General features: G+C 44.9%; 1 protein-coding gene across 2 annotated transcripts in view; it reads right to left on the bottom strand.

The window, feature by feature from the left end:
- Nucleotides 1-23411, bottom strand: part of SLC9A9 (solute carrier family 9 member A9) — a 378100-nt gene that overhangs the window by 270110 nt on the left and 84579 nt on the right. For both annotated transcript variants that reach the window (XM_029074247.2, XM_029074237.2), the window contains exon 5: nucleotides 21644-21759. In XM_029074247.2, coding sequence (XP_028930080.1) covers nucleotides 21644-21759 — 116 coding nt within the window. The remainder of the gene's footprint in view (nucleotides 1-21643; nucleotides 21760-23411) is intronic.

Raw genomic sequence — 23411 nt, 5'->3', positions numbered from 1 at the left:
GGACGTATTGATTCTCTATTTTACAGATGAAGAAACTGAGTCACAGAGTAATGAAGTGCTGCCCAAGGTCTCGGGATGGGCAATTGGCAGAGCTGGAATTAGAACCCAGGTCCTCTGACTCCCAGGCCCATGCTCCTTCTGCTAGGCCACGCTACTTCTGTTATTCCGTTATTCTGTGACGTAATGCTGAAGGAGGAAAGACCTGGGAAGGAGCGGTGAGAGGGGCTCAGGTGGGCAACTGATACTTCTGATACTTCTGAAACACACAAGAGTGGCAGGTTCCCAGGCAGGACTCATGGAGCCATGGCTCCCAGGGAGCCATGGGCTGAGGCTGGGGCCAGGCCTGAGAAGAATTTCAGAGCTCATCAGTCGGGAAGGGTGTGTTAAACATTCTCAGGGAAGGGGACCATTTAACAAAGACCCAATTTCCTTGCCAGTGGCGCTTAATGAGCCATGAGGCAGTTTAACAAGAAACCCCCTGCCTAGCGCCTACTCTCTCCAGGGAGGGTGATTCAGACTCCAGCAAATGGCTGTTTTTGTCTGTTTGGAAGAGGAAGAAGATATTTGTGAAGCACTTAAAGTAGTCTCCCACTCTAAACTGTAAGCTTGCTATGGGCAGGGGATGTGTTTGTTATATAGTACTCTCCCAGAGAGTACCAAATTCTCCCAAATGCTTAGTAGAGTGCTCAAAAAAATACCATTGATTAAGTAGTATTATTATTAATAACGCATTTTAGTGCTTACACTGTTCTGCACACAGCAAATGCTCAAAAAATACTACTGACTGGCTGACTGACTTTATACCAGACACTATACTAAGCACTGGTATAGACACAAGTTAGGTTGGACAAAGTCTATGCACCACATGGGGCTCTAAGTGTTAATCCCCTTTTACAAATGAAGTAACTGGGGCTCAAAGAAGTGAAACAACTTGCCCAAGCTCACCCAGCAGCAGACAAGTGACAGACAGTATTAGAACCCAGGTACTTCTGACTCTGGCTCAGTGGAAAGAGCACGGGCTTTGGAGTCAGGGCTCATGAGTTCGAATCCCAGCTCTGCCACTTGTCGGCTGTGTGACTGTGGGCAAGTCACTTAACTTCTCTGTGCCTCAGTTCCCTCATCTGTAAAATGGGGATTAAGACTGTGAGCCCCACGTGGGACGACCTGATTCCCCTGTGTCTACCCCAGCGCTTAGAACAGTGCTCGGCACATAGTAAGCGCTTAACAAATACCAACATTATTATTATTATCCCAGGCCCACGCTCTATCCACTAGGCCACACTGCTTCCTGGGACAGGAGGGATAAATAACCAGAGCAGTGGAAGGTAAGTAGAGTCAAAGGGGGGTCAGACTCTGACACTGACAACAGTGGATTCCCAGGGAGAATAGTGTCAGTCATTAACCCAGAGGGACCGTGAGATCGTTGTGGGCAGGGAATGCCACTGTTTATTGTTGTATTGTACTTTCCCAAGTACAGTTCTCCGCACCCAGTAAGCGCTTAATAAATATTACTGAATGAATGATTGAAGGAATGAATGAAAAAAGGAAGGGATCTTCTAAAGGACGGCCTAGTTGGCACTCTGTCAGTCTCTAGGAAGAGAAATTCATCCATCAGTGGTAGAATGTTCCTCTGGGTTCTCCCAAATGCTTAGTACAGTGCCCAATAAATATCATTGATTGATTAATTATTATTACTATTATTAATATATTTTAGTGCTTACTATGTGCAAACCACTGTTCTAAGGGTATATAGAAAGTTATCAGTTTGGACACAGTCCCAGTCCCACATGGGGCTCACAGTCTAGGTAGAAGGGAGTTAGAAGCAGCACACCGTAGTGGATAGAGCACTGGCTGGGAGTCAGAAGTTCAAGTGGCTCTGCCACTTGTCTGCTTTGTGACCTTGGGCAAGTCATTTCAATTCTCTGTGCATCACCTGTAAAATGGGATTGAGATTCTGAGCTCCCTGTGAGGCAGGGACTGGGTCCAACCTGATTAGCTTGTAACCACCCCAGTGCTTACAATGCCTGATACATAGTTAGCACTTAAATACCATCACAATAATAATTATTATTAATAAGATTTGATCCCCATTTTTAGATGAGGACACTGAGTCACAAAGAAGTTTAAGTAATTTACACAAGGAGAAGGTACGTGAGGAAGCTGGGATTAGAACCCAGGTCCTCTGAATTCCACTATTTCCACTAGGCCATGCTACTTCTGATTGAGTGATTATTGTGTGCAGGGCACGAAGTTTTTTGGAGAGTACAATATAATCAAGTTGGTAGACAAAATCCTTGCCCTCAAGGACCTTACAATAGAGTAGGCTTGCTCTACCCTATTAGAGTATAAGTTCTTCATGGGCAAGAAATGTGCCACTTCTTTATTCTCTACTTCCCAAGGACCAACTACAGTGCACTGGCCTGGTGGGCACTCATTTAAATGCTAATGGTACCATTCCCACTGCCCAGTGCCTGTGTGATAGTTTGTAAGGGCACTACTAACCAGCATGGCACTTCAAGAGCAAAATTCATTCATAACTCAGTCTCTGCTACCTAGGCGTCTTCTGGGTCTCACCCATGGTGGACTAACCCATCACTTCTGTTCCATCCATAAAACTGGGGCGATACATCCGAGGTCCCAAAGGGAGTTGGTAGATTTCTACAGGGTCTCCTGCTGTTTTTTTTAAATGGTAACACTTAAGTGCTTACTATATGCCACCACTATACTAAGTGTTGAGGTAGATACGAGTTTATCAAGTTGGACACAGTCCCTGTCCCACAGAGGGCTCACAATCTTAATCCCCATTTAACAGATAAAACCCGGGCCTGGGAGCCAGAAGGACCTGGGTTCTAATTCCGACTCTTCTACTTGTCAGCTGTGAGACCTTGGGCAAATTTCTCTGTGCCTCATTTACCTCATATGTAAAATGGGGAATAAGATTGAGAGTCCCATGAAGAACAGGGACTATGTCTAACCTGGTAAACTGGGATCTACTCCAGAGCTTAGTACAGTGTTTAGCACAGAGTAAGCCCTTAACAAATACCATAAAAAAAGATAATTGAGGCACAGGTAAGTGAAGCTACTTGCCCAAGGTCACAGACAAGTGGCAGACCCTGGATTAGAACCTAGATCCTTTTGACTCCCTGGTTTGTGCTCTATTCACTAGGCTATGCTGCTTGCTCAGTGGATAGCCCAGTATTGGCATTTAGGAGAATGCCTCTGGGTGGTTCACCACAAAGAGTGTAAGAATGTTGAAAAGTTTTTTCCCAGGGGAAATTACCTTTTCTACGGTGTACTTGCCCAGGCAGATTTAGCATTATGTTCTAGTCTAGTGTGAGCAGAAATTGTTCCAGGTGGATAAAACTGGAGTCCCCAGACCTATCAGGGCCCATCCTGGGAACTCTGAAATCTTATACCTGACAAATGGCCAGAGAACATGAAAAATTGTTTCAGCCCCCAGCCCTATTCATTCATTTATTCATTCATTCATTCCATGGTATTTATTAAATGCTTACTATATGCAGAGCACTATATTAAGCACCTAGGAGAGTACAATACAACAATAAACAGACACATTCTATTCCCCTCCCCACTGTAGCCTTCAGTTCTGTTGGGCTTTTTTTAATGGTATTAATCAAGTGCTTACTTTGTGCCAGGCACTATTATTTAGCTCTGGGGAGGGGTACAAGCTAATCAAGTTGGACTTAAGAATTGTCCCACATGGGGCTCACAGTCTTAATCCTCATTTGGGCATGGAATGTGTCTATTGTTATATTGGACTTTCCCAAGTGCTAGTACAGTGCTCTGCACAAAGGAAGCACTCAATAAATATGACTGAATGAAATAATTTTACAGATGAGGTAACTGAGGCATAGAGAAATGAAGTGCCTTACCCAAGGTCATACAGCAGACAAGTGGCAGAGAAGGAATTAGAACCCAGGTTCTTCTGATTCCCAGGCTCATGTTCTAGCCACTAGGACATGCTGTTTCTTCCCTATAGCCCCCAGAATCCAGGCAACTGGATACTAGGGCAAGAGGGGAGGCACAGAAGCACTGTATACACAGGCGGCAACTGTCAGTCAAACAGCTTTCTCAGTCAATCAGAAGCTGAAGTTTTACAGAAAAAAAAGCCCTGCTTCACAGTCTCCCTAACGCTTGTCAGGCCCTTCATTACTGCATCCCAAGACAAGGTTTAGGCAGAAACTCCCTCCCAACACCTAGGGGTTCTTCTCAGTTTTTCAAGCTGATGTTAGATTTACCCTTGAAGATCAATCGAACATATTCATTAAATACTTACTTTGTGCAGAGCACTGTACTAAGTGCTTGGGAGAGTACAATATAACTAAGTTGGTAGACACAGTCCCTGCCCACAATAAGCTTAAAATATAGAAGGGAAGACAAGCATTACTATAAATAAATTACAAATAGATACATAAGTGTTGTGGGGCTAAGAGAGGAGAGAATAAAGGGAGCAGAGCAAAGTGCAAGGGTGCCACAGAAGGGAGTGGGGGAAGAGGAAAAGGGGGCTCAGTCAGGCCTTCATGAAGACTCGGCCTCTGTTTTCCAAAGATAAAAGTGGACTGGGACCCAATTTCTCTCTCAGAGCACAGCCGAGAAGACAATCTTTAGAACACACTAAAAGGTACAGACATCACAGGCTTCTCTGGGTGAAGCTCTCAAGTGCCTGAGGAAGTTTTTATGTCTGGGTAATAACAGATGGTGGTACAACCATGCCCCAATCTCTCCCTCTACTCCCCAGCCTTGGGGGTGCCTAGAGGTTGGGGGCTGGGGGCTGGGGAAGGGAAATACCCAGTGGGAAAAGCATCTGCTTGAAATGCAAAAAGCCAGAACAGGTCTCTAACATGGCTTTTGGAATGAAGGGAATCAAGGCACTCTGCCTTCAGAAGGAGGATGAGAACAATCTAGGTGATGTGGAAAAGCGAATCAGGTCAAACCACAGGAATAGCTCGAGTCTGTGATTCAATACTGAAAATCAGCGGCAAAGTAGGTGAAAACTGATGAAGGAGAAATTCTCCTTTTTTGTTTCTTTAATCCTTCCATTGGCAGACATTTGAATCTCCATCTTCCTACCCAGAAACCTGAATTAAGCTAGAAATTTCAAGGACAAACCCCACGAGACCTCAGTCAAAGATGAGCATCAGCTGACTCCAGGCATCCCTCCTGTGGGGAACAGGCCCTGATAAAGGGAATAGTTCCAGGTCTAATGCCAGGAGAAGCAGTGTGGCTTAGTGGGTAGAGCCCAGGACTGGGAGTCAGAGAACTGGGTTTTAATCCCAGCTCTGCCAATTGTCTGCTGGGTGACCTTGGGCATGTCACTTCACTTCTCTGTGCCTCAGTTTTATCCTCTAGACTGTAAATTCGTTGTGGGCAGTGACTATATCTGTTTATTTTTATATTGTAATCTCCCAAGTGCTTAGTACAGTGCTTCACACACAGTAAAGTGCTCAATAATTACAATTGAATGAATGAATGTAAAGTGTCGATTAAGTACTACTCCCTTCTACTTGGACTGTGAGCTCTCTGTTGTATAGGGATTGTGTCCATCCTGTTTAACATATCTACCCCAGCACTTAGAACAGTGCTTGGTACATAATTAGCTCCTCACAAATGCCATTAAAAAAAAAAGTACTAAGCACAGCACAGAAAGTCCCAAATAAGCTCGCTGTGGGCATGATAAAAATAATAATAATGAGAATGATAATAATAAGAGCCTCCTGGCCATGGGGAGAAGACCTCCTCCTCAGGGCTGAGCTCAGTTTCAAAGCCCAGCCAAAAGATCAGTCCAGCAGTATGCTGTGATCCATTTCGAAACCAACCACTCAAAACCCACCTCGAGGCCCTCATCCGGCTTGGCTATTTACACACAGGTGCTAGCTGGGTCTCGAAGAAACGCGCTTTGTTATCGTGAGGAACACCTCGGCTCTCCCAAGAAGTACGGAGAAAAGTGAAGCCCCACGGCTGGTGGTTAATATCTATTTTTATCTAAACACAGCAGGATGGCTCACACATCAACTGAGCTGCGGTAACCATAGTAACCCCAAATCGAAAGCATCGTTCAGATTGCCATCCTGGACAAAGGCAGGAGTTCACGCCCCTCTGAAACTGTCTCGCCTCAGCAGGCTTTGGGAGGCAAATCCACCTTGATCCCAATTTAAATGTCAGAGGAGAACAATGTCCTACCAGAGCTGGATGTTACACACCTTTCAACTAGAAGCTTGTTCTGCCATTAATGGGCTAATAATAGCTGGGAGAGCTCAGATCCCTGTGACATATTCTCCTCTTTTCTCCAGTTTTACCCATATTTTTAAAGTCTATTGCTTCCCCTAACTGTAACTTACTGTAATGTCTCTTTCCCTCACTGGACTTTAAAGTCAAGGTTCTTGAGGGCAAGGATCATGTCTACTCATTTTATCGTTCTCTCCCAAAGAGTACAAAGTGCTTAGCAAAGTGCTCAGTTAGTACAATTGATTGATTAAAGAATTGATTCTAGGGTCCCTCACCTCTCACTCTATTTTGCATTGTAGCCCAACCCTTACTCCCTCCTCCCTCTCCAGACTGCTTTGACTAGTACTCCACCATCAGACCCACATCCCCTACATACATATCTGTAATTTATTTGTTTATATTAATGTCTCTTTCCTCTTTTGGACTATAGACTCCTTGTGGACAGGGGACACATCTATCAATTCTGTCATACTGTACTCTCCCAAGTGCTTAATACAGTGCTCTGTCCACAGTGAATGCTCAATAAATATGATTGATTGATTGATTGGTGCTGGACAAAGTGAGCCCTGCAAGACAGTGCACTTGGGCAGAGGGGAGAGGCTATGCCCCTGTGAGAGAAGAGGGGAGGTAAGTTTGGAAGGCTGAATCAGTCCAAACTTGGTTCTCAAGTTAGATCTCAAAATGGAAAAAGAAAGGGAGGAGGAGAAAAAGGAGGAGGAGGAGGAAGAAGAGGAATAGGAGGAAAAGGAGAAAAAGGAGGAGGAAAAGGAGAAAGAGGAGGAGGAAAAGGAGAAGGAGGAGGAGGAAAAGTTTGGTTTTCGTTGGCCCAGGTATGGGCTATATGCAGAAACTGAGCATAGGAGAGGTGATGTACTGACATGCTGTCTATACGTTCATTCCAGGAAGAATGACTTTGTCCAGCATGAAGGACGGGTAGAAGTTTGTGTAGCTTTCCTGCTTACACACCTCTGAAAGGAGCAGAGCTTATACTGAGAGCCTTGTGACCAAATCCCTAGAAGAGCAAAGAATTGCTGGTGGCTCAAAGGAAATGAGTGAATCGTTTTCTGAGCTCGGAGGTGCCATCAATCAATGAATGGTATTTATTGAGCACTTACCATGTGGAGAACATCATACTAAACACTTGGAAGAATACAATATAAAAAAAGGTGGTAGATCCATTCCCTTGCCCAAGATGAGCTTACAGTCTAGAGGCAACCTGCCAAAGATGCACCCAGCTAGGGCCCCAAGCTGTGGGCTGCTCTGGGTGTGGGCAGTGGCACAGCTTGCCTTGGGTGAATTTGGGGGGAAGGCAATTTTGCTGGGGCATCCCACCATGCCCCACTGCAATGGCACTTGGGCAGCATGTCCAATCGAGGAGATGAGAAATACCCAACCCTACCTGACCCCAACCTGTTCCTGCTTGTTAAAGGAGAGGCAGGTTTGGCACTGGACTGTCTTCGGGGTAGATAGATATTTTCCCTCTGGCAGGAAGGAAGCTCTAGCCCAAAATTTCCTGGGATTGGAGGGAGCACCCTCTCCTTGCTTCTTGACTTCAATGGCAAGTCCTAAAGAGGTACTGTCCATTTCCCACTGGGGTCTCAGCGTCCTCCTAGCACCATGCCACAGTGCTTATCTTATATCTGCCACAGTGTTTACTACAGAACCTGGCACATAATAAGCCCTTAACAAATACCATTAAAAAATATGACACTCTAGAGAAGAAGAGAGCTCAGTAGATTTGGAAATCTTCTGCCAAGAGATGGCAGGAAATTATGAGTGTTTGGATCAGTGTGGTAGCAGTTTGGATAAAGAGGAAAGGGTGGGCTTTAGTGATGTTGTAAAGGTAGAACTGAAAGGATCTTGTGACAGATTACATGTGTGGGTTGAATGAGAGAGACGAGTCAAGGATCAAACCATGGTGACAGGCTTGTAACACGGAGAGGATGGTGGTGCTATCTACAGTGATGGGAAAGTCACGGGGAGGACAGGATTTGGGTGGGAAGATGAGGTATCCTGTTCTGGACACGTCAAATTTGAGGTGTTGGCGGAACATCCAAGTAGAGGTGTTCTGAAGGCAGGAGGAAATGTAGTGTGGTCCAGTGGAAAGAACCCCTCTCGCGGTCCTGGAATGCCCTCCCTCCTCACCTCCGCCAATCTAATTCTCTTCCCCTCTTCAACACCCTACTTAGAGCTCACCTCCTCCAAGAGGCCTTCCCAGACTGAGCTCCCCCTTTTCCCTCTGCTCCCTCTGCTCCCCCTCTACCCCCCTTCACCTCCCCTCAGCTAAGCCCTCTTTTCCTCCCTTTACCTCTGCTCCTCCCCCTCTCCCTTCCCCTCCCCCAGCACTGTACTCGTCCGCTCAACTGTATATATTTTCATTACCCTATTTATTTTGCTAACGAGATGTACATCACCTTGATTCTATTTATTTGCTATTGTTTTAATGAGATGTTCATCCCCTTGATTCTATTTATTGCTATTGTTCTTGTCTGTCTGTCTCCCGCAGTTAGACTGTAAGCCTGTCAAAGGGCAGAGACTGTCTCTATCTGTTACCGATTTGTACAACCCAAGAGCTTAGTACAGTGCTCTGCACATAGTAAGCACTCAATAAACACTATTGAATGAATGAATGAATGAATATGGGCCTGGGAGTCAAAGGACCTGGGTTCTAATCCTGGATCCACCATTAGTCTGTTGTGTGATCTTTAGTTTTCTGTTCCTCAGTTTCCTCCTCTGTAAAATATGGATTAAATTCTCCTCCCTCCAATTTAGAATGTGAGCACCACGTGGTACTGTTTCCAATCTGATTATCTTATATCTGCCACAGTGTTTATTACAGAACCTGGCACATAATAAGCCCTTAACAAATACCATTAAAAAATATGAGACTCTAGAGAAGAAGAGAGCTCAGTAGATTTGGAAATCTTCTGCCAAGAGATGGTAGTTGAAGTCATGGGAGCAAAGGAGTTCTCCAAGGAAGTGGGTATAGATGGAGAATAGAAAAGGACCCAGAACTGAGGCTTGAGGGACCCCCACAGTCAGGAGGTGAGAAGTAGAAGAGAGAGCCTGAGAAAGAGACTGAGAGTGAGTGGTCAGAGAGACAGGAGAAGAACCAGGAGAGGACAGTGTCAATTAAGCCAAAATAGTTTTTCAGGAAAAGAGACTGGTCCACACTGTCAAGACAGCTGAGAGGTTGAGGAGGATTAGGATGGAGAAAAGGACATTGAATTTAGTTAGAAGGTAGTCAGTCATTAGTGACCTCAGAGAGGGCCATTTCTATGGAATGGAGGGGCCAGAGGCCAGATTGCAACAGGTCAAGGAGAGAATTGGAAGAGAGGCAGTGGGTATAAATAACTTGCAAAATGAGTTTGGATAGAAATGGTAGTGGAGGACAGGGTGATATCTGGAGGGAGCTGTGGGGTCATCAGACGGTTATGTGACCTTGCGCAAGTCAGTTAAATTCTTTGTGCCTCAGTTACCTCATCTGTAAAATGGGGATTGAGACTATGAACCCCATATGGGACAGGGACTATATCCAACCCTAATTGCTCGTATCCACCCCAGCGCTTAGTACAGTGTCTGGCACATAGTAAATGCTTAAAAAAAATTTATCATTTTTTTTTTGAGATAGTGGATAAATGGGTTGAAGATGACAGAGAAGGAAGAAAGCAGGGGGCAAGAATTTTAATAAGGTGTGACAAGATATGGTTGGAAGAGTAGGTGGAGGCGGTAGATTTTAAGATGAGGTAGGAGATGTCATCTTATCACCTCAAGCTTAACATGCCCAAGTGCTTAGTACAGTCCAAGTGCTTAGTACAGTGCTCTGCACATACTAATTGCTCAATAAATACGATAGAATGAATGAATGCCTAAAACAGACATGTCCCGCCCAAACCCTGTCCTCCCTGTGACTTTCTCATCACTGGAAGTGGCACCACTCTCCTTCCTGTCTCACAAGCCCATAATCTAGTTGTTATCCTTAATTCCCCTCTCTTATTCATCCCACACATTCAGTTCATTCATTCATTTTCATTCATTCGTATTTATTGAGCGCTTACTGTGTGCAGAGCACTGTACTGAGCACTTGGAATGTGCAATTCGGCAACAGATAAAGAAAATCCCTGCCCAACAATGGGTTCACAGTCTAAAAGGAGGAGACAGACAGCAAAACAAAACAAATAGGCATCAATGCCATCAAAGTAGATAAATAGAATCATAGATATATGCACATCATTAATAAAATAGATTCATTACTAAATCCTGTCAGTCACACCTTTACAATATTGCTAAAATCTGCCCTTTCCTGTCCATTCAAACTGCTTCCACATTAATACAATCACTCATCCTATCCCTCCTGGATTACTGCATCAGCCTCCTTGATGACCTCCCAGCCTCCTGTCTATCTTCACTGCAGTCATACTTCACTCTGCCACCCAGATCATTTTTCTACAAAAACATTCAGGCCTTGTCACCCCACTCCTCAAAAAAACTCCAGTGGTTGCCCATCTACCTTCGCATCAAACAAAACTCCTCACCATTGGTTTTAGAGCACTCCACCACCTTGCCTCCTCCTACCTCACCTCGCTACTCTCCTTCTACAACCCAGTCCGCACACTACACTCCTCTAATGTGAACCTTCTCACTATATCTCAGTCTTGTCTATCTTGCTGTCAACTCCTAGCCCATTTCCTGTCTCTGTCCTGGAATGCCCTCCCTCCTCAAATCTGACAGATAATTACTCTCTCCTCCTTCAAATGGTAATCAGGTTGTCCCACCTGAGGCTCACAGTCTTAATTCCCATATTAAGGAACCAAGAAGTGAAGTGACTTGCCCAAAGTCACACAGCTGACAGGTGGCAGAACTGGATTTAGAATCCATGACCTCTGACTCCTAAACCCATGCTCATTCCACTGAGCCATGCTACTTCTCTAACTGCTTCTCTAAATTTCTCTGCTTCTCAGTCTAATCCTCTCCTTTCCTTTTCTTCCACACCTTCTGCATCTCCCTGACTTTCTCTCTTTGTTCTTCCTCCCTCCCAGCCCCAATTACATATCTGTGATTCATTTATTTGTATAGATGTTTGTCTCTCCCACTCTAGGCTGTAAGCTCCTTGTGGGTAGGGAATGTGTCTGGTTTTTGCGGTATTGTTCTCTTCCAAGTGCTTAGTACAGTGCTCTGCACACAGTATAGTCTCAAAAAATATAAGTGAATGAATCAATGAATGAATGGGAAGGTTGGGAGAGTCAAAAAGGGGGCAGGAGGAAAGTGGAACTGGAGAGGCACAGGGGAGTTTTTAGAGAAATTACACCTCATAGTCTAAATTTTATTGATAAAATAGGTGGAAAGGTCATAAGGGACAAAAGACAGGGGGTGTGAGAAGGGAGCTAAACATCTGAATCAGCTAGTGTGGATAATGGGCATGGGAGTCAGTAAGGATAGAGATAATAAGGATTGTTCTTGGGAGGAAGAGAGGGCAGAATTATAGCAGGTGATGATGAGTTAGAGATGGATGAGGTCAGACTGAGGTCTGGACATTTGCCAACAGTGCTCCAGCTCCAGCACAACAGCGGAGGAAGGCTATTGTAGAGGGGATTCAAAGCTGTGGGTAGGTGGTATGAGATTGATGGAGGCACAGAGGAGTGAGGGAGCTGAGTTCAGTGGAGGGAATGGAGTTGAGGGTGTAGATTTGTGTGTGGAGAGGGAAGGCTGGATATGGAGACCATATAGAGGATGGTAATTTGGGAAAATTGAAGGGGGTTGAGAGATCAGAGATCACTGTGGGGGAACAGGACAGTTTGGCAGGGAGTGGGTGTGAGGGAGAGAAGGCAGGTGAGAGGGTTGTGATTGGATAGAGGAACTTCAGAGTTGGTGAGGTTAGAAACTGTAAGCTTACACTCTAATGGCAGGGAGAAATTTTATTCTTATTATTATGGGATTTGTTAATCACTTACTGAGTGCCAGACACTGTTCAGGTCAGTGTTCAGGTCAGTACAATTTAATCAAGTTTAACTCAGTCCCTGTCCCATATGGGCGCTTACAGTCTAAGTAGGACGGAGAACAGGTCTTGAATCCTCATTTTACAGATGAGGAAACTGAGGGCCAGAGAAGTTTAAATGCTTTTCCCAAAGTCTCACAGCAGGAAAGTGGCAGAGTCAGGTTTAGAACATAGGTCATCTGACTCCCAGGCTCATGCATGTCTCCCCCTATAGACTATAAGTTTGTTTGGGCAGGGAATTTGTCTACCAACTTGGTTACACTGTACTATCACCCAAGTGCTTAGTTGAGTGCTCACAGTAAATGCTCAGTAGCTACCACTGATGATGATATCATGGGAATTCAAAAATAAAGTGAGTGTATATATATTTTCATTTATTATACTCCCATAATTATAAATTGTAAATACATATGTTATTACATATGTATACACACACATATTATATATATGTGTGTGTGTGTTCCCTACAGAGGAGGTAAATACATTCACAAGTGCTAAAGATGGATGAAGAATGATTTACCTTGTATCCAGCCCAGCACTTAGAAGAGTGCTTGGCACAAAGGAAGCACTTATCAAATACTATAATTATTATTATTACACAAGCGGCTAGGAAATTAATCAAGGAAGGCTTGTGGGAGGAAGTGGGATTTTAGGAGGGTTTTGAATGTGGGGAGAGCTTTGACCTGCCTGATGTGGGGGAACAGGGGAGTGAGGGGATGGAGGAAGGATAGTTGATGTGAGGTGCCAAAATGCTGGCTTGGGAGGAGGGAGGGCAGTGGGTTAGGAAATAGGGGTGAAGAGAACAGCTAAACAAGGGAGGCCAGATGGTCAGCTAAGCAAGGGGAGGTCAGAAGCTGAGAGTGAGGCATTTTGTTTGCTGCAGAAGCACATAGAAAGCCAATGGAGGGTTTCGAGGAGAAGATATGGGCTAAGCAATGCTTCGGGAAGATGAACCAGGCTGGGGCAGACACATGACAGAGTGTCTCCGGCAGACTCTGGGGAACAGCAGCCTGCCGTGATGCTGGCAAGAACAAGGCCACTCTGTAGGGCAAAAGTCATTTTTCAAAATCCTTCAAAACTTTGCCCCTCCACTGATGGATTGTCATTCATGCATCTAATTAAGTGCACCTAGGAACCTTTCATAAATATCATAATTAATTAATCAATGTACCCTTTCAGAAAGGGCCCAGCCATCTGGCCCTCTGCATGGCATAATGGGTTCTTTGGGACAATTCAAGCTCATTTGAAGAGAAGTGTAAGATAATTCAGTTTCACTTTCCAATTCCATCTCAATCAGGGTTCCAGACCTAGGCCTGGTCAGCAGCCCCTATCTCCCTGCCTCCATGGCCTGGAATTCAGTCTGCAAAGGAGCCCTAGAAAAAGCCCTAAATCCTGCTGTAATAATAATAATAATGATAATAATAGCCCTCCAGCTAAATCCTCATTTCCTGTACGTCCTCTCCATTTCCCTTCTGCGCTGTCTATGCATTTGGATCTGTATCCTTCAGCACTAGATATTCACCAATACATAGCTGTAATTTATTTTAAAGTCTATCTCCCCAACTAGAGTATAAGCTCTTTGTGGGTCAGGAATGTAACTATTCATTCATTTCATTCAACAGTATTTATTGAGCGCTTACTATGTGCAGAGCACTGTACTAAGTGCTTGGAATGTACAATTTGGCAACAGACAGAGACAATCCCTGCCCAATGACGGGTGTTGTACTGTATTCTCCCAAGAGCTTTATACAATGCTCTGTAACACAGTAAGTGCTCAATAAATACCATTGATTGATTGAATATTAACAGTGGTATTTGTTAACCATTTATCATATGCCAATCAGCATAAGGACCACTGGGGTTGATACAAGATATTCACGTTGGACACAGCCACGTGGAGCTCACAGTCTAAGTAGGAGCTAGAATATCTAGGGGCCAGGTGATTGAGGTTCACTCTCTCAATCCGTCAATTAATCCATCAATGTTATTTATTTAGTCTTTTCTGAATACAGAGCACCAAACCTAGATAACCATCCTAGAGACTTTGATAGTTCTTGTATTCATTCAGTCATATTTACTGAGCACTTACTGTTTGCAGAGCACTGTACTAAGCTCCTGGGAGAGTATAATAGGACAATAAACAGACACATCCCTTGCTTACAATGAGCTTACAGTCCAGCAGGGGAGACAGACATAAATGCAAATAACATTGTTAAAGATTTTGTAATTTTATAAATTGCAAATATTTTCATGCTAGCTTGCACAGGTTCATCTTTTTTTTTCACCTTAAGGTGTAACTATAAAGCATGATTTCAACCTGGGCTTTAAAACCTTGTTGTGCATTCGGTGCTATGTGTGCTCCAGGCACTTATTCACATTCAGTAGAACAGAATAATAATAATAATGCTAATAATAATAATTGTGATATTAAGCACTTACTATGTGACAGGCCCTGAACTAAGTGCTGGGATAGATACAAGCAAATAAGGTTGGGCAGAGTACCTGTCCCACATGGGGCTCCCAGTCTTAATCCTCATTTTACAGATGAAGTATCTGAGACACATTAAAGTGAACTGATTTGCCCAGAGTCACACAGCAGACAAGTGGTGGAGCAGTATCAGAATATAGCTCCTTCTGATTTCAAGGCCTATGCTTTATTCACTAGGCCACACTGCTTTTCTTTACAGCTTCATATGGAAATGGAGCCCCTCTCTACCTCTAATTGCTAGAAGGGCTCCTTGGCATTCATCTTTGTTACTGCTCGATGTAGAAGGTGGTAGACTACCACTGGGGGCTTTTTGAGGAGTGGAGAAATAATAATAATAATAATAATAATGGTATTTGTTAAGCATTTACTATGTGCAAAGCACTGTTCTAAGTGCTGGCGGTGGTGGGGAGGTGGTAAAGGTGATCAGGTTGTCCCACAGGAGGCTCACAGTTTTAATCCTCATTTTACAGATGAGGTAACGTAGGCCCAGAGAAGTTAAGTGACACACAAAGTCACAAGCGGCAGAACTGGGTTTAGAGCCCAAGACCTCTGACTCCTAAGCCCGTGCTCTTTCCAATGAACCACGCTGCTTGATGAGTGCTGAGGGATGGTTCAAGAAGGTGATTTGTTAGCAGGAGGATGTCTAGATTGGACTGGGGAGGGTTGACGCTGGGAGTCCCGAGAGATTGTGGATACAGTAATCCAGCCTTGCTATGATGAGAGCTGTAACTGTGGTGTCAGCTGTCTGGGTCAGGCGGAGGCAGTGGATTGGGGTCATGTTCATTCATTCAATTCAATCGTATTTTATGAGCACTTAAGGTGTGTAGATCTCTCTTCTAACTGCTTGGGAGTATAATACAACAATAAACAGACCCATTCCCTGCCACAACAGCTTACAGTCTAGAGGGACTGATGTTTTGTAGAAGAACTGGCAATTTTGTTTTTATGGTATTTATTAATAATAATAATAATGGCATTTGTTAAGCACTTATTTTGTGCCAAGCACTGCTCTAAGCCCTGGGGGTGGGGAGGGATACAAGGTAATTAGGTTGTTCCACGTGGGGCTCACAGTCTTAATCCCCATTTTACAGATGAGGGAACGGAGGCACAGAAAAGTTAAGTGACTTGCCCAAAGTCAGCCAGCTGACAAGTGGCGGATCCGGGATTAGAACCCACGACCTCTGGCTTCCAAGCCCATGCTCTTTCCACTGAGCCACACTGCTTTGACTATGTGACAAGTACCTTACTAAGTGCTGGGGTAGATATAAGCTAATCAGGTTGGAGTCAGATCATCCATGTCCCACACTGGGCTCACAGTCTCAATTCCCATTTTAACAGGTGATTGGCCCAAGGTCACACAGCAGAAGAGTGATGGAGCCTGGTTTGGAACCAAGATACTCTGGCTCCCAGGCCCATGCGCTATCCATTAGGACACACTAGTTCTCAATGAATGAGGGAGCTGGAGGAGTCAGAGATGACACCAGGGTTGCGGACTCCTGGGGCAGAGACAATCGCCATCAGGCCATCAGGCCTTATATACGGGGGACCCTCACACCTCCTGTCTCCCTCTGGGCCCAGACCTGGCCCTGGCCTGTTCTCCCAGGGAATCTGATCCAGAGATGCCTTGGCTCATTTCACTGGGAGGGGTCATTGAGTATTGGATAATAAACAAGCTCTCTGAAGTATGGCATTCCACATGCTCACTAATGTAAAGTGTTTCTGCTTATTGATTTTGACCCTACCACTTTTCTTAGGTGTCTTCTTACATTCTTGTAGGGGATTTGGAGAACCCAAATTACATGCTCACCCTGGCCAACCCTTCATGACTCTACACACATTAATCTGATCCCTGATCGGCCGGCATCTGACAGACCAAAGATTCCTAATTCTTTCACTTTCTCCTCCTGTGGAAGCTGCTTCAATCCCCAAATCATCCTAGCTGGCCTTCTCTGTCCCTTCTCCAGCTCTACCCTGTCCTTCCTGAGATACTGCAATCACCCAACCTAACAACCTTTTATCTACCTCAGTACTTAGTACAGTGGCTGGAACAAAGTACTTAACAAATACCATTAAAACACACAAAAAAACCCTGCTCCCAACATTCCCGGGACTGATGCCCCACAGCTTGAGTTCTGAATTTAGAACTCAAAATGGTGCATCTGTATTTCACTCTCCTAAGTCATATCTCATATAAAGAAATAATTTTAATTTAAGTGGAAATTGTGGAAATTCAGAGAGAAAATACTTGGGAGTTCATTTCTGAATGTCAGAGTCTTTACAGGCAGAGAGGAGCTCTTAAGATTGTGCCCAATTTGAGGTGGGGCTAATGATTGAGACAGAATGGAGTACAATTTTCCCTTCTGCCTATCAGAATGCCTCCAGAGGGCTGGCTGGAGCCAGAGATACCGGGGTGGACAGAGCCAATGGGGGCAGGGGAACCGCCTTCCCTTAGGAATATTTTCACAAAGTGTTAAGACTTCCTCTTTAGCAGTGAAAGGAGAGATCAAGCCAAACAATAGATGTTTAAACTTTCAAGTCCTCAAAAGATGACTCCGAACTTGCCTGTAGAGAGTATCAGAGAGAGGCTGACACTGATCTAAATGGAGCTCTGGAGATGATAAATCTGAGGCAGAGAACACCTCGCTTGGCTGAGAGAAAAAGAGTTCACTCCCAGAAGGCAAAGAAAATAAAATGACTTCTGTGAATTACTGAGGGACCTACACAGTGGAAAAATGAATTGAACAGCCTCCCAGAGCCCTGTAGCATTTCTTACTCTGGAGAGTTGAGATGTAAGATCTATTTGGATCTTTCTGGGGAGTTTTTCCGGCTCCAGGATTCTGGGATAGAGACCTCTGGAACAAGATCTGTCCCCAAATCCTGTGGTTTCTTTCCCTCAACAACACCAGAATCTTCCCCTTCCTCTCCAGCCAAATGGTCACTATACTGATCCAGGCTATTATTATAGCCCATCTCAACTACTCCATCAGCCTCTTCACTGACTTCCCTGCCTCCAGCCTTTCCCCTCTCCAGTCCATCTTTCACTCTGCTGCCGGGATCATTTTCCTAAATCATCATTCTGCACACATCTCCCCACTCCAAAACCTCCAACGGTTGTCCATTCTTCTCCACATCCAGCAGCAACACCTGACCACAGGTCTTAGGGAATTTAATCAACTCTCTTCTCCATTTCCTATCCTTGCTCCTCTCCCACTTCACCCCAGTTCACCCACTTCATTCCTCTCAAACCTCATTCTCACTGTGCTTTGCTCTCACCTCTCACTGCCAGCCTCTTGCTCATGCTTCCCTTCTTGCTGTAACTCCCTCTCGCTTCAATCTGAAAATAATAATGTTGGTATTTGTTAAGCGCTTACTAGGTGCCGAGCACTGTTCTAAGCCCTGGGGTAGACATAGGGGAATCAGGTTGTCCCACGTGGGGCTCACAGTCTTAATCCCCATTTTACAGATGAGGGAACTGAGGCACAGAGAAGTTAAGTGACTTGCCCACAGTCACACAGCTGACAAGTGGCAGGGCTGGGATTCGAACTCATGAGCCCTGACTCCAAAGCCCATGCTCTTTCCACTGAGCCATGCTGAAAATCTTTCCTCCCCATCTCCAAGGCCCATTGCCTGGGAGAAATGTAGGTGAGGCAATAAGATTTCAATGTTTGAAAGATAAAGACTGTGAGCCCCACATGGGACATGGACTGTTTCCAACCTGATGAACTTATTATCAACTCCAGTGGTTAGTTCAATGCCTGGCACATAGTAAGTGCTTAAGAAATGTCAATAAAAAAAGTGAGTTCCTCCTTCATTTGATAATTCCAGTCTTAAACTGATTAAACTCTTGCTTGAGATTTCTGTTCCTTGAGGATCGCTCATTTAAGATGACTAAAGTTTCCACAGAGCCTTTCTCAGGGAGTTTAAAAGATCTGTCAACACTTCAGTTCCTATGGATATGTCTCAGCGGGGTACGATTTCTGAGCCTCAACCAAAACGCTATTGCAAGATTATCAGAACCGAACACCAACCTTGACCATCAGTCAATCAATCAATCATATTTATTGAGTGCTTATTATGTGGCGAGCACTGTACTAAGTACTGGGGAAAGTACAATATTACAGGGTTGGTAGACATGTTGTCTGTCCACAAGGAGCTCAGAATATAGCGGACTGATCATGAGCATGGATGTCCAGGAATGCAACCATCACCCATTGTCCTGGTGTACCTGGCCAAGTGCTTAGTACAGTCCTCTGCACTTAGTAAGTGCTCAGTAAATATGACTGAATGAATGAATGAGTGCTGGGCTGGGTGGACCACTGTTTGGGCATAGTCTTTCACTGTTAAAATGGGCACAATTTCCCAATAGTCCAAAATGATAATAATAGTAATAATAATGGTGTTAAGTGCTTACTATGAGTCAGGCACTAGACTAAGATCTGGAGTGGATACAAGCAAATCAGGTTGGACACAGTCCCTGTCCCACGTGGGGCTCACAGTCTCAATTCCCGTTTTACAGATGAGGTAACTGAGGCCCAGAGAAGTGAAGTGACCTGCCTAAGGTTACAGCAGACACGCGGTGGAGCCGGGATTAATAATAATAATAATAATAATAATAATAATGATAATAATGATGTTGGTATTTGTTAAGCACTTACTATGTGCAGAGCACTGTTCTAAGCGCTGGGGTACATACAGGGTAATCAGGTTATCCCATGTGAGACTCACAGTTAATCACCATTTTACAGATGAGGTAACTGAGGCACAGAGAAGTGAAGTGACTTGCCCACAGTCACAAGCTGACAAGTGGCAGAGTCGGGATTCCTTCTGGCTCACAGGCCTATGCTCTTTCCACTAGGAAATCATGTTTCTTCTGATCCCCAGCCACCCATACCCCACAGAGAAATAATAGTCCTGTAAGAATCTGCTGCTGCTCCATTTCCTTCAACAGTGACCTGTCCCCTCTCCAAGAGAAAGAATCCAGACGTTCCCTTCAAATGAATGGAGACGGCCCAGAACCTAAAGCAGGTGAAAATGTACAGAGCTGTGTGGTGTGAGTTCAGAGCATATGCACATGTCACGTGCAGAGATATGTCTGCCATCGGCCACAGGACCGCATTTAGTCAACATCGGAGAGAAGAAGTGAAATGACATGACTGGTGAGAGGGTAAGCTTGTTGTTGGCAGGGCCTCCACCCCTCCCCATTCTCCCTACTCCCTCCCTCTGCTCTTCCCCCATCCCCTCCCCACAGCACTTGTGCATATTTGTATATATTATTTATTACTCTATTTTATTAATGATGTATATACATCTATAATTCCATTTATTTTGATGGTATTGCTGCCTGACTACTTGTTTTGTTTTGTCTGTCTCTCCTGTTTAGACTGTGAGCCCGTTGTTGGGCAGGAATTGTCTCTGTTGCCGAACTGTATATTCTAAGTGCTTAGTACAGTGCTCTGCACATAGTAAATGCTCAATAAATACTATTGAATGAACATATCTACCAACTCTGTTGGCTCTGTGAGAGAAGCGTCCTGATCTAGTGGATAGAGCCTGGACCTAGGAGTCAGAAGTATCTGAGTTCTAATCCTTCCTCCACCACTTTTCTGTTTTGTGGCCTTGGGCAAGTCACTTAACTTCTCTGGGCCTCAGTTACCTCATCTGAAAAATGGGGATTAAGTGGATGGCACGACCATCCTTCCCGTCCCTCAGGCCCACAATCTCGGTGTCATCCTTGACTCGTCCCTCTCGTTCACCCCACACATCCTATCCATTACCAAGACCTGCCGGTTTCACCTCTACAATATCGCCAAGATCCGCCCTTTCCTCTCCACCCAAACGGCTACCTTACTATTACGGGCTCTCGTTATATCCCGGCTAGACTACTGTGTCAGCCTTCTCTCTGACCTCCCTTCCTCCTCTCTCGCCCCGCTCCGGTCTATTCTTCACTCCGCTGCCCGGCTCATCTTCCTGCAGAAACAATCTGGGCATGTCACTCCCCTTCTTAAACAACTCCAGTGGTTGCCTATCAACTTAAACAACTCCAGTGGTTGCTCCGCTCCTCCGCCGCCCACCTCCTCACCGTCCCTCGGTCTCGCCTATCCCGCCGTCGACCCCTGGGTCACGTCCTCCCGCGGTCCTGGAACGCCCTCCCTCCTCACCTCCGCCAAACTGATTCTCTTTCCCTCTTCAAAACCCTACTGAAAAATCACCTCCTCCAAGAGGCGTTCCCAGACTGAGCTCCTCTTCTCCCTCTACTCCCTCTGCCATCCCCCCTTTACCTCTCCGCAGCTAAAGCCTCATTTTCCCCTTTTCCCTCTGCTCCTCCACCTCTCCCTTCCAATCCCCACAGCACTGTACTCGTCCGCTCAACTGTATATATTTTCGTTACCCTATTTATTTTGTTAATGAATTGTACATCGCCTTGATTCTATTTAGTTGCCATTGTTTTTACGAGATGTTCTTCCCCTTGACGCTGTTTATTGCCATTGTTCTCGTCTGTCCGTCTCCCCCGATTAGACTGTAAGCCCGTCAAACGGCAGGGACTGTCTCTATCTGTTGCCGACTTGTTCATCCCAAGAGCTTAGTACAGTGCTCTGCACATAGTAAGCGCTCAATGAATAAATACTATTGAATGAGTCCCATGTGGGACATGGACTGTGTCCAACCTGATCATCTCGTAACTACCCCAGCACTTAGAACAGTTCTTGACACATATTAAGAGCTTAACAAATACTATCATTGTTATTATTATTATTTTGTTTTACTCTCCCAAATGCTCAGAACAGTGTTCTGTGCCCAGTGAGTGCTCAGTAAAAACTACTGATGGATTGATTAATGAGAGAAGAACTTGAATAACTATTTGATGCTCACGCTGTTCCTGCTCTTGAGGAAAACAACTCAATGCGAACAATTACCTGGATCTGTGGCGGACATCAGGGAGCCAAAAAACAAGCAGTCGGTGAAGTGGAAGTCTCCATTTTTTAACTGGCCGGCATAGACCATAGCCTTCACGAAGCCATACATTATTAATCTGTCAAGGAGAAAAACAGCATCTTCAAACACCAAGAATCACTTTGACTGTCATTTCAAAATATTGAGTCGATTCCTCTTGTAGCACAATTTTGGCTCTTCTACCTCTTCTCGATTTCTTTATCATATGGGAACCATGCCCAGCCAGGCACTGGCAGAATGACTTATGCTCCAGATGCTGAAATGTCTGAACAAACTTTCACCGCCTACTGAAGAACAGGACTTTTGACTGGTAACAACCAAGTACCCGATTACCAGGCCTCCAATGATCAGGCATTTAGTGAAAATTAATGTTTTTTAACCCAAAGGAAACAATGTTAGTTAGAAAGGGGCTATGAAAAGCTGAACCTGAGGCCAAGATGGATTCAGGCCTGCCACTAGTGATAGTTGGGTGCTGGATGCTCATAGAGCATCACTCCCAAGTTCCTTTTTTTCAACTATAGACTGGAATTGTTCTTGGATTGAACAAACTTCCTGAATTGAATTGGAGCAGCCAACTCCCGCTCTCTATTTCCGTAACATTTGAGGACGGCCCAAAGTAGAGCCAGCTGAAAGGAAACAGCTTTTATTCAACTTCCTTTCTCTTGTTCACCTCTCAGTAGGTCTCTGGGCCACAGCTACCAAAGATAACCCCATTCATAGGTGTCAAGAAGATAGGATTCCTCAAAATAGAAATGTCAGGTACCAGATGGTGCAATTCACCACCCCTTGCTGGACCACACTGCCAGAAATCAGCACTGCCATATATTTTCTTTTCATCCTGAATTTTGGCCGAACCTCTCACCTTCCCTTTCATGCCGGTTCCTCAACCTGGAGAATCTACTAGTGTATATGGTGAACAAAGGAACTCAACTGAGACCCCCACCCCAACCTCTGACCATCTCTGCAGACAATACCTTCCGGGATGAAAGGGAACAATAATAATAATAATGTTGGTATTTGTTAAGCGCTTACTATGTGCCGAGCACTGTTCTAAGCGCTGGGGTAGACATAGGGGAATCAGGTTGTCCCAAGGGAACAAGGTTTAATGGATTTCTGGGGACTCTGAGCAGGGCTGGACAGAAGGCTGGGGATGGAATTTAAAAAAGCATCCACCTATCTGTTCCATGAAATGGAGCTCTTTTCCATGAGACCACCCTCCCTGGACTCTTTAATCTGGCTTCTTGAAAGGCCCTGCCCTCCCTGGCCTGGATTTGCACCCACTCTGGTTGAAACTCTCCCGGAAATAAAGAAGAGCTGTAATGTGAACTGGAGCCGATCCGATGATCCGAAATCCATTTTGCATTCCAGATCCATTCCAGGGTTCCTGACAAACACCAGTTTTCAAAACAGCTGAGGCAGATCCATAAATGCAGCCTAGGGCACCTGCAGATTTACTGAATTACCAGGGACGGGTGTGGGACTATTTCCAGCTTGGAAAACGGAGGGGTTGGGTCTAGGCCAGTTTGCCCGTCCAAAGCCTAGTCTGTGACAGGGGTGAATTAGGAAAAACTCTGGAGTTCGCTGCCTGGGCTGAGCACATCTGGGAATTATGGAGAGTCTCTGAAAACAAGATAGATATCAATCCTGGTCTGTTTACCTCATCCTATAATCTCCTTTTCTGGGGCAATCATTTTCCCATTTAACATACAGGAGGAGAGGAATTTTTCTACC

Source organism: Ornithorhynchus anatinus, chromosome 1, assembly GCF_004115215.2.
Source record: "Ornithorhynchus anatinus isolate Pmale09 chromosome 1, mOrnAna1.pri.v4, whole genome shotgun sequence".
Lineage (NCBI taxonomy): Eukaryota > Metazoa > Chordata > Mammalia > Monotremata > Ornithorhynchidae > Ornithorhynchus > Ornithorhynchus anatinus.
Note: the sequence above shows the minus strand (reverse complement) of the source record. Positions and strands in the feature narration are given on the sequence as shown.